Source organism: Arvicola amphibius, chromosome 1 (genome assembly GCF_903992535.2).
Source record: "Arvicola amphibius chromosome 1, mArvAmp1.2, whole genome shotgun sequence".
Classification (NCBI taxonomy): domain Eukaryota; kingdom Metazoa; phylum Chordata; class Mammalia; order Rodentia; family Cricetidae; genus Arvicola; species Arvicola amphibius.
In genome coordinates, this window is record NC_052047.1 from 104700599 (window position 1) to 104712433 (window position 11835).

The 11835-nt window shown below is 40.0% G+C and overlaps 1 protein-coding gene across 1 annotated transcript; it reads right to left on the reverse strand.

Moving 5' to 3' along the window:
• Window positions 1–9070: 9070 nt before the first annotated feature.
• LOC119804861 (olfactory receptor 52M1-like) lies at window positions 9071–10033 on the reverse strand. The gene has a single exon (XM_038316636.1). It carries the CDS (start codon window positions 10028–10030, stop codon window positions 9071–9073), a length of 960 nt encoding a protein of 319 aa, XP_038172564.1. The 5' UTR covers window positions 10031–10033.
• Between the last annotated feature and the right edge of the window lie 1802 nt (window positions 10034–11835).

Genomic DNA, 11835 nt, shown 5'->3' on the forward strand with positions numbered 1-11835 from the left:
GGAACAGCTGAAGAAGGAGCTAGACACAGGATGATAGCAGGAAAGGAATGCCAGAATCTCCATGGTTACTTTTATCTTGGTGTGAAGGAGCTAGACACAGGATGATAGCAGTAAAGGAATGCCAGGATCTCCATGGTTACTTTTATCTTGGTGTGAAGGAGCTAGACACAGGATGATAGCAGTAAAGGAATGCCATTATCTCCATGGTTACTTTTATCTTGGTGTGATTTTCAAAAATGTCTAGCCATTGTCAAGGCGTCTTTCTCAATTCCGACTTGCGAACATTTCCGAATCCTCACTCCTGCCCTACAGTAGCATGACAGAGTCATGAACTGCTGACCCCCTTCAGACTTCAAATAAAGACGATGTTCTTAAGCTCACTTGCTCAGGAGAAGCCTGAGGGTCTGATTTCTCGTCTATGTCCCTGGAAAGTAAAGTTTTATTTATCTGTCTACTCAGAACTTGGATAAGCACCAAGAATCTATCAACGAAGAAACCCTTCTCACTTACTGACAGCTGGGGTCCAGGTTCAGATGGAACACTCTCACTGTTGGGGTTTGTAACATTCTGGGACTCCAGGTCCATGTGACTAGACCGCTCTTTCGTTCCTTACCCAGCCTGTGCATTCTTTGATTTCTGTTCACTTTTCATCCTCACAGCCATCTGCTCTCATGAAACACTTTGAATAACACACAGCACACCATCTGATCCTTCTTATGTTTATAGATCTTTCTTTGTACATATGTAAAAAAAAACCCCTGTTTTCAATAAAATGTGAATTGTTTATTATTAATCCAGACAAGAGTGTCTAGGGCAGCAGTTCTCAACCTGTGGGTTGCAACTCCTTTGAGGGTTGAATATCAGATATCCTGCTTATCACATATTTATATTACAATTCATGACAGTAGCAAAATTACAGTTATGAAGTAGCAAATGAAATAATTTTATGATTGGGGTCACCACAGCATGAGGAACTGTATTAAAGGGTCACAGCATTAAGAAGGTTGAGAACCCCTGTTCTAGGAGCTTGGAACAAACACATCTTAAAGTAGACACGCTGGGTTTGTGCAGAAGTCCTAGGAAGAGAAGGAAATGTAATTTCAATAGATTCTGTTCTTTGCATCTCTAACTTCAATCCCAGAATTTAGTACATGGGAGAAAAATCAGAAAAACAAAGTAGAGAAGAAAAAGGAATAAAAGCCATCTTTCCCTTTGTCTCATGCAAACTTACATGCTGGATCATTTTCTTATTATTAACCCGGACAGCTCCTGTGGCCTTCTCAGACAAGCCCTAAGGCATGTCTCCCTGAATGTATCATTTCTGTTTTATCTTGCAACTTTTTGTTTCCTCAGTTTGTTATGTAGGAATTATATCTCTTTTTCTTTGTAGGGTATTATATACTACATTTATTGCTAATGTAATAAAAACTTTTGAATGGCTTCTTTTGAGTATGGTGGGATATAAGGGAAGTTTCGAATTAGCATTGAGTATTAACATATAAACAAAGAGTAGCATGAAGTAAAAGAAGTTACTTTATTTTCACTGTTCAAGGTTTATTTGGTGTTTTTATTGGCAAAATACACTTGGGTAGTTGGTCGTATTATCTGTATGCATATCTTACTTTTATATTATATTTCAATGTATACTACAGACACATAATACACAAAACAATATACTTTAGAGCAGTCATACACAAGACATACATTGAACTGTGTTTGTAATGTCTTTCACATTCTAATTCATATTTAGGTATTCACATTTCTGGAATGTATTCTTAGCACTTTGTGGCAAGGGAGCATAGTAAATAAGCTTTAGACCTGGGTCAGAATGTTTTGATAATATCTGAAAAACAAACTTTGTAATTTGGATTAATTCCTGAGTAAAAGCAAGTGTCGGTTTTTGTCAAAAAAAGAAGTTACTTTTTTTGTTTCTTTTCTGAGACAGGATTTCTTAGTAGCTATGGAGAAGTTACTTTTAAAAATTAACTTTTTATATATGTATGTACATGTCTGTGTGGGGGTGTTTTCATGTGTAAGTGCAGGTGTCCGCTGAGACCAGAAGTGGGTGTCAGATTCTGAAACTGGGGTCATGGGTGGTTGTGAGCTGCCTGACGTTGGTGTCTGGAACTGGGCTCAGGTCCTCTGCAGGAGCAGAATGTGCTTCTAACTACTGAGTTATCTTTCCAGACCTAAGAAATTACTTTTATTGAGAGTTGTGATTATTCTTCTGTTGGTTTATATAAGGAATACCATCATCCTTCAGGCCAGATCCACCCTCAACAAAAGGAGAAGAATTTTTTTATAGTGTAAGTCCAGTAATATAAGAATCCTCAGGCAAGAAACACATACCGTCATCATGATGAAGGTTGGTCACAAAATAGTGAAAGGGACATTGGACATTTTTTTTTTCTTTTTTTTTGCATTAGCTTCCTGGAGCTTGGAACACAAAGTATAAACAAGAAATGCAATCAGGTTAAGGCACATATATTTTACCCTCAAAGAAGACAATACAAGATTAGTAAATAGAAAACGGTGCAGTCTTGGCTTGATTACATATTTCTAGTCATGGGATAAATGTAACATCCCAACTATGTGTCCTCAACTAGGACACATAGACACATGCCACACGATGGGTTCATAATGGTTGTGCTTGACAGGAGGGTCTTGTTCTACTTAGTTACTTCCATGGAACCTTGCTCTCTTCCTTTTGCTCAAGATAGAAGTCTTGATGTTGGCTTGGAATCCCCTTTCTCTCATACCTGTATCTATTTCTTTCTCAATCCATTGGTACATTTGTCAGATGTGCACAACCTAGTGATTTCTTTTTTTTTCTACTTCTCAGTTTTTTATTGATATTTATTGAGCTCTACATTTTTCTCTTGCTCCCCTCCCTTTTTCTCCCCTCCCCATTCAACCCTCTCCTAAGGTCCCCATACTCCCAATTTACTCAGGAGATCTTGTCTTTTTCTACTTCCCATGTAGGTTAGATCCATGTAAGTCTCTCTTAGGGTCCTCATTGTTGTCTAGGTTCTCTGGGATTGTGGTTTGTAGGTTGGTTTTATTTGCTTTATGTTTAAAAACCACTTATGAGTGAGTACATGTGATAATTGTCTTTCTGTGTCTGGATTTCCTCACTCAAAATGATGTTTTCTAGTTCTATCCATTTGCCTGCAAATTTCAAGATGTGATTATTATTTTTCTGCTGTGTAGTATTCCATGTGTAAATGTACCATGTTTTCATTATCCATTCTTTGGTTGAGAGGCATTTAGGTTGTTTCCAGGTTCTGGCTATGACAAACAATGAACATAGTTGAGCACATGTCCTTGTGGCACAATTGAGCATACTTTGGATATATATCCAATAGTGGTATTACTGGGTCATGAGGAAGGTTGTTTCCTAATTATCTGAGAAACTGCCACACTGATATCCAAAGGGGCTGTACCAGCTTGCACTCCCACCAGCAATGCAGAAGTGTTTCCTTTACCCCACATCCTCTCCAGCATAAGTTGTTATCAGTGTTTTTGATCTTGGCCATTCTTACAGATCTAAGATGGAATCTCAGAGTTATTTTGGTTTGAATTTCTCTGATGACTAAGGATGTTGAGCATTTCCTTAAGTGTCTTTTAGCCATTTTAGATTCCTCTGTTGAGTGTTCTCTATTTAGGTCTCTACTCCATTTTTTTTATTGGATTATGTGTTCTTTTGGTATCCAATTTCTTGAGTTGTTTGTATGTTTTGGAGATCAGACCTCTGTCTGATGTGGGGTTGGTGAAGATCTTTTCCCATTCTGTAACCTGTCTTTTTGTCTTGTTGACCGTGTCCTTTGCTTTACAGAAGCTTTTCAGTTTCAAGAGGTCCCATTTTTAATTGTTTCTCTCAGTGTCTGTGCTACTGGGGTTATATTTAGGAAGTGGTCTCCTGTGCTCATGCGTTCGAGTGTACTGCCCACTTTCTCTTCTATGAGACAACCTAGTGATTTCTCATCACATTCCTTGATACTACCTTGCTTCTGATACATTATACTCCCTTTAAATCAATGCAGTAGATTTTCTTCCTTCATGGTGCTGAGTTTAAACCTAAGGTTTTCATTGTTAAGCAATGCTCAACTACTGTGTCTGGGGCCCTCAAACAGACTCCTAAATTATTTGCCTTCATTTATCCTCCCTTATTTGTGCTGTTCTGCTGCAGGTTATATATCTAAAAAAATAGACTTTAAGTTAAAACTAGTCAGAGGAGCTAAGGAATGTTACTTCATAGTCATTAAATGAACAACCAACCAGGAGGGTGTTATAATTCTAAACATATATGTGCCAAACATAGGAGCAACTAATTTTATAAAAGAATTACGACTCTATGTAAAATCATAGATTAACTTTAATACCCTATTTCCACCAATAGACAGGTCGTCTGGACTAAAACAAAACAGGGAAACACAGGAGTTGGAATACATCATAAACCAAGCAGACCTAACAGACATCTTCCACACAAGCATGAAAGAATACACATTCTTTTTAGTAGCCTATGGAACTCCTTGCAAAAAGTTATATATTAATACACAAAGCAAGTCTCAACAAATAAAGAAAAAGTAAAATGGTGTCCTGTAATTTTGCAAAATATTAAATTATGTCGCTATATAGAAGAGAGTTTCAGAAAGACTTGAAGCAGAAGGCAGGGTTTTCTGCATGCTCTCATTAGCTTAGGTACCCAGACCTTCTGTACCTGGTAAAAGGAGAGATATTTGTTGGGATTCTGACCTTTTTCCACCTAGCTGAACTCCCAAGGTCCCTAGGGGCACATAGGACTTTGCATCATTGGCACTTCTTTCCTGGGACACAAGAGATCAAGTGGTTGACTAAAAGAGCAAGAATTATGATGCTGGTTGGTTTGTACAGAGTCCTGTCAGGATGGAGGGGCCAATACCAGGAGGATGCATAGCAGAGAGTCTTTGCCAGTGTCTTGTGGGAACACTATTGTCCTTTATCTCAGTGGATGAACAATACCACACTCTCCTAGGTCTGCTTCTACAGGTCACAATGTGAAGGAGTGTTATTTATTATAGCACAAGATGGATCAGGCTCGGAGGCCAGTGGAGGAACCAGGAAGCAGCAGCAGGCATCCCTCTCTAAGACTGCCTGGTGACACTTTTCCAAAAGTCCACTTCACTTCCTACTGAAGTCTTAACCTTAGAACAAGGAAGAAATCAATTAAAAAACACCTAGGAGGAATTTTAAGACTGAATTATAAATTTAAATTGTCTGAGTCTTAAAGTTATAGGGCTGGAGAGATAGCTCACTGGTTAATAGCCCTGGCTGCTCTTCCAGAGGACCTGGATTCAATTGCCAGCACCCACATGGCAGCTCATGTGTGATATATATTTAGACTTTTGTCATTCCAAGACTAGTTTGGTAAACATCATCTTAGATGAAAAAGCCTCAAATAGTCGTGAGCGTGTGCTGGGTAACCAAAGGAAACAGAAAACAACAACAACAAACAAAACAAAACAGAACAGAGCTAGCTTTGTGGATATGTCTTTCTGCAGAGAAAAAAACCAGCATTAAGAACTTTCTATAAGTGAGCTGTGATTAAGACATTCTTAACTTTTCTTTTTTGAGATTTTTTTCCCACAATGGAAAACATCCCATTTATGTCTGAGTGCTTCAAAGTCTCTCTTTTCTTTTTTGGTTTTTCCAAACATGGTTTCTCTGTGTAGCTCTGGCTGTTCAGGAACTCACTCTGTAGACCAGGCTAGCCTCAATCTCACAGAGAACCTCCTGTTTCAGCCTCCCTGAGTGCTGGGATTAAAGGCATGCACCAACACCACCTGGCTAAGTCTTTGTGTTTTCATCAGTCCCCTCATCTCAAGACTCAGGGATCTTTGAGGAAGAGGAGACAGAAAGACTGCAAGAACCAGAGGTGATAGAAAAATATTTATTTATTTTTATTTTCTGTATATGGGTGTTTTACCTGCATATTTGCCTATTTACCATGTGCATGCACAACCTGTGGAGACAAGATGAGGGCTTGGATCTCTTGGGACTGGAGTAAAAGTTAGCTACCATGTGGGTGCTGGGAATTGAATCCTGTCCCCTGGAAGAGCAGCCAGTGTTCTTAGTTGCCTGAGCCATCTCTCCAGCCCTAATTAGGATAGTCTTCATGGTTCCCAGGATCTATCTCACTCTTTTTTGCCTTATTGCTCATTCTGTCTCAGGGAGTCTTTCAACGTACAACATACACTACTTAGGAGACAAGTTTATTTTTATAATTTGTGTGCCAGGCGACACAAGAATTCTTCATTGTCTTATTACAATGAATGTCCTGGCCAGCGGGATGTCAACAGGGGTCCCTGATAAACCTGGAAGAGAGAAGAATGAGGGGGACAAGAGACACGAGGAAGGACAGCAAGCCTGGCTTTCTGACCAAGCTGCAAACTTTATGTTTTCTTAGGAGCTGTTATATAGCAAACAGGCATGGGGGAGGGTAGGCAGGTCTGGAAAGTCAGGTCTGCTGGAATTCAGGTGTGGAAGCTCTGGCTGAGAGAAAGAGATATTAACTAACAAAGGAAATGCTAACTGCTTCTAAAGCCTGGAGCCTGCAGGTCTCACAAGATATTAGGTTAATTTCCTAGGTCCAGAACTAGCCCTGTAGAGGTGACAGAGGTGAATATTTTACTTAACTTGTGAGCTTAAGATGGCTATAAACAAAATATAGGTCTCAAAATACCAGTCTTTGCTTCTGGCAAATAAATCCATAATGATTATCATTATTTTCATTTACAAAAAAGTGAAACAGACTTTGATCATATGTTCAAAGTCTGACATATTATTGTAGGTCCACCTCTGCCCTTTACAATTCTACAGTCCATGTTCTTAAGACATTTGCACCAAACAACCCTGTACAAATACCACATCAATGTCTCCTCCCTCAATCATTTCCCAGGCTGAAAAAGGCATGGTAGTCTTCCAGAGCATTGGTTATGGGCGAGAACACAGTTGCAAGAGGAGGAAGCAACCACTGGTTTGATTCTGATATTTACCTATTAGTCACATCTCCATACTGAAATTCTTTAGTGCTCATTCCCTTCTAGTTTGTTGGGATAAACCTTCCACCAAACTGTACAGCTATGCCCACAGATGACAGGAGGACTAAACGTCTTATTGAAACTAAGATGATACCACTGAGTCTGGTTGGGGCTCTTATGAGGTGGCCCCTGGATGGAGCGTGAGCATAAATTCATCCGTTTTCTTATCTTTACCCTCAGTCATTCAGTTCTGTATGATGCTGGGGTTGGTTCTGGTCTATGGGAGACTCAGCAGATTGTCTAGAGAGTAGTGCCTAGCTGCGGATTTTCTAAAGCTATTCTGCCATAAAGTTCTTAGTATAAAGCTGCATCTTAAAAGTTCAAACTCTCCAAATTATAAGGAGGAATTTAGGCATTATAATAGTGAACTATCAAAGTTTCCTGGTAATGTCCCTCAGCCTACTCCACCACTGGTTTGAAAGTTACCTTCTTTTATCTTCTTTCATCTTCTTCTGTGCCGGGGACAGCTTAATATTTAAAACAGATTTTCTAGCTATGAGAAGTCAAAAGCATCTTTTCTCCAACTTCAGGTAAAAGCCAGTAGTAAAAATTAATTTTAAAGCTAAAATTATGTTCATAAACTCCATATCTTTTCATAATAATTTGACTCAAGTTTGGCCCTGGAGTCAGGGACCTTAAGAGGATTGGAGAATAATCGTCCTTTACCTGAGGCAATGAGGAAAGATGAGCAAATGTTATCTAAGCAATCTTGGTATTAGGCATAGATGGGTAAAATGAAACTTGGGCTTAGTCAGGGATTTACATTAAACATTGGAGATTTGTGCTATCCCAAGCATCCTATTTATCTTATTTTTGAATAATAGACTTGTATTTTAGTTCTGGCTTGACCATGGGCTTTCTTAGATTATATTTTCTAAAATGCTAAAGTGATTTTGTTTTAACTTAAGAGCACCCATTTTGGCCTTTTAAAAACTCATCATGACTTATAAACTGGAAGCTAAATTTCTTAAAATTTGAAAAAATATTCTAACCAAAATGGACAGAATCGTGATTCTGAAGCCTTAACACCAGGAATGATTACCGTTTAAAAATGTATCATCAAAACTTTGATGGAAGTGTTTTGAGCTAAAGTCTTCTCATGGAACTTTTGTGATTAGTTAGCAATGTAGCAAAAGGTTAAGTCGTAGCATAGGCTCAAGAAGAGTTCCCCAAAGGGACCTGGATCATTTTCAAGGTTTATCTACCAAGATCTTTATCCATTCTCTTCACCTTTGATCTTTCTTTTATCCAACCCCCTTCACGTCAACCTCACCTTTACCTCCTTTCCTTTAGCCCTTTGTTATATCAGCAAAGCTATTGTTATCATGTGTTATCTTGGAACCTCTGAAATGGCATCTTGCAATGTCCTTTGCTACCTCCTATTTGTTCTCCTTTTAGCTCTGGGAGAGGTGGTATTCCACGCCCACCTCGTCTGTTTAAATGAAGGAATGACTTGGTTTAGAGACTTTAACTCTAACGGACAGTTAAATCCATTCTAAGCCTCATTAACTTTCTCATATTTATCCATTTTCTCATGAGTCCATGTTCAATAGATAAACGTCATTCTAATAGGAACTCAAAAAATTGAAAAGTTTGCCAATATAATAAATATCTGAAAGTATTCAAAGAAGTTAGTAAATTGTGTTTAAGAAGGCTCTAGAATTCTATCTACAAGTTGTGCTTGATTACCCTTGTCATAGAGAAACAGGAAATCTGATACCATGAAAGTGAAGGATAAAATGATTGCAGCTCTCATGGCTATATGCTTATTGCGCTTAATTGCACAAAATTAAATAGGTTTTAAAAAAGGGAATTACAATCTTCCTTTTCTACTTCAGAATATTGGATTTATACTGCATACAAAATGCATGCGCCAAGAGAATAGTCATTAGGTCTGCTTTTGGGCTCTTATCCCCACCGTTTAGGTAGCACCCAGAAATATCATGGGCTTCCTCACTTAAGAAGAGCCTCTTTCAATCATCGTCAAATATTTATATGTTCCTGGGTTGAGTTCCTAACTTAATAATGTGCAAAAGTCTCTTTCGGATCTGCTTGGTGCGCACAGCATAGACAACTGGGTTGAGGATGGGTGGGATGAGGAGATAAAAGTTGGCCAAGAGAATATGGATATGGGAAGGCACATGATGGCCAAAGCGATGGGTGAGAGACGAGACAGCTATAGGGACATAGAAGACGAGGATGGCACAGATGTGAGATCCACATGTCCCTAAAGTTTTAAACCTGGCATCAGAGGTAGACAGTCCCAACACAGCTCTGAAAATCATTACATAAGATGCAGTTATAGCTAGCGAGTCTAGGATTAACACCAGGAATCCAATTCCCATTCCATATAAATTGTTGACTCTTGTGTCACCACATGCCAAAGTGACTACAGCCATGTGCTCACAGTATGAGTGGGCAATGATTTGGGTTTGATAAAGGGGCAGCCTCAGGCGAATTAGGAGTGGAAGAGGTCCAATGTAGAATACTCCTCGGAGGAGTGCAGCCAGCCCCAAACGTCCCACCAGGGCATGGGTAAGCACTGATGTATGGTGTAGTGGGTCACAGATGGCCACGTAGCGGTCAAAAGCCATGGCAAGAAAGATGCCCGACTCAACAGTAGCAAAGCAGTGAACAAAGAACATCTGAATCAAGCAGGCGTCTAGACCAATGCTGCAGGCACCAAACCAGAAGACGGCTAATAGTTTGGGCATTGTAGAAGTTGACAGGACCAGGTCAATGACAGCTAGCATGCACAGAAAGAAATACATGGGCTGGTGCAGGCTGCGTTCTGTCTTAACCACTGCCAAGATGGTGATGTTCCCCACCACAGCCACCAGATACATGGAGCCGAAGGGGATGGAGAGCCAGATGTGCAGGTGTTCCAACCCTGGGATGCCGGTGAGCAGGAAGGAGCTGGGCACTGAGCAGGCATTATTAGAAATGAGCATGCCTGGGAGCAGGGGCTATGCAGAGGCGCTCTCAAGGTCAGGGTTCGGCTCCTGTGAGAGAGAATGCCTCGTACAGTTCTGGAACAGACCCTCATTTCCATTCTTGATAACCTGTGGCACCTACAAAAGGAAGAATTCTGAATGGCAGCTTGAAAGATCACTATGTTACTTAATTTATAAGAATTATATAAGATGACAGCCATTGCTAAACACAAAAGCAGGCATGCTCAGTGTTTCTGCCACTGACTTTCCAAATGGAGTATAGAAATATATACCCTTGACCCAGGAAGTTTATTTTGGGGAACTTTTCCGAAAGAAAGAAAATGCAGAAATGATTTTCCAATAATAGTTAAATGGAAATAAAAAGTAACACGTTTACTCAGTAGCTGTATATGCTTTTTTAATCATTGATCAATATCATTGATACCAATAATGTACTCTAATTAGTCTCTTCATATTTTTATTTTAATGAAAAGTTGGAGCTATGTGATCAACATAAATAAAGCATTGCTTAAATTTTAATTTACACATTTACTGAGTTAAAATTATATGTACTAATAATTATATACTAAAACTATATGTATTTACTAATATAATGGTAGCAAATGGAAGCTGTCTTCTGATTGTCTTTATGCACAATGAGACGCACATACATGCATGCACACACTAACACACAGACACACATACAGACATACAAACACACACAGACACAGACAGAAAGGCATACAGATACACAAACACACATAGACACACAGACACAGACAGACACACAAACACACAGACACACACAGACACAGACAGACAGACATACAAACAAATACACAAACACACACAGACACACAGACACAGACAGACACACACCCATATTTCACACACATTTTAGGTTGCTGAATTTTAAGCTTAAACAGACTGAAGAACAGACTCAACTTCTTGGGAACTGTTACTCTAAGAAAAGATGACTCTTAGTAAGTTTTCCTGGCAAGTACTGGGCACCATTAGTGATTTGCCTGAAAAGGTTGATTTTTTTTTCTTACAGGGAATTTCATTTAAGTTTTCTACTGTCTGCTATTGGAGAGTAACAAGCAGGGATTGAACAGATGAGGTCCCTTCTTGGCATCAGAATCCTTAATCAGCACCAAAGTCCCAGCCTCGGCTTTTCTGGTCCTGTCTGCTTCCTGTTCTTCACATCCAGCTGTTGAAAGCCCGTATTTACATCCTCATTGTTCCCAGTCTGAGAGCTCCTACACCCCTTGCACCCTTCCCCCCTCAGCTTGGCCCCTCTCAGCAGATCTTCACTAGTGAATTTTTACCACACCCATGTGTGCAGCCTTTCTTCACAGGGCTCTTAAAGATGAGAAGTTTTTTCATTGCTTTTGTTCCAACTGAGGGCCATTTCCCAACCCTCTAAGGCCAATTTCAGGCCACCCTTTCCAAAGTCCTTTATGGTATCTATCTTTTTTTTTTTTTCTCATGGTTTATTTTTTTTTATATTTAAAAATTTCCATCTCCTTCCCTCCTCCTCCCCCCTCCCTCCGCTCCTCCTCCCCCTTCCCTCCCCTCCTTCTCCCCCTTCCCTCCCCTTCCCGCCACCCATACCTCCCCTCCCTCCCTCTCAAGGCCAAGGAGCCATCAGGGTTCCCCACTCTATGCTAAGTCCAAGGTCCTCCCAACTCCCCCCAGGTCCAGGAAGGTGATCGACCAAGCTGAGAAGGCTCCCACAGAGCCCGTCCATGCAGAAGAATCAGAGCCCAGCGCCATTGTCCTTTGCTTCTCAGTCAGCCCCCGCTGTTGGCCACATTCAGAGA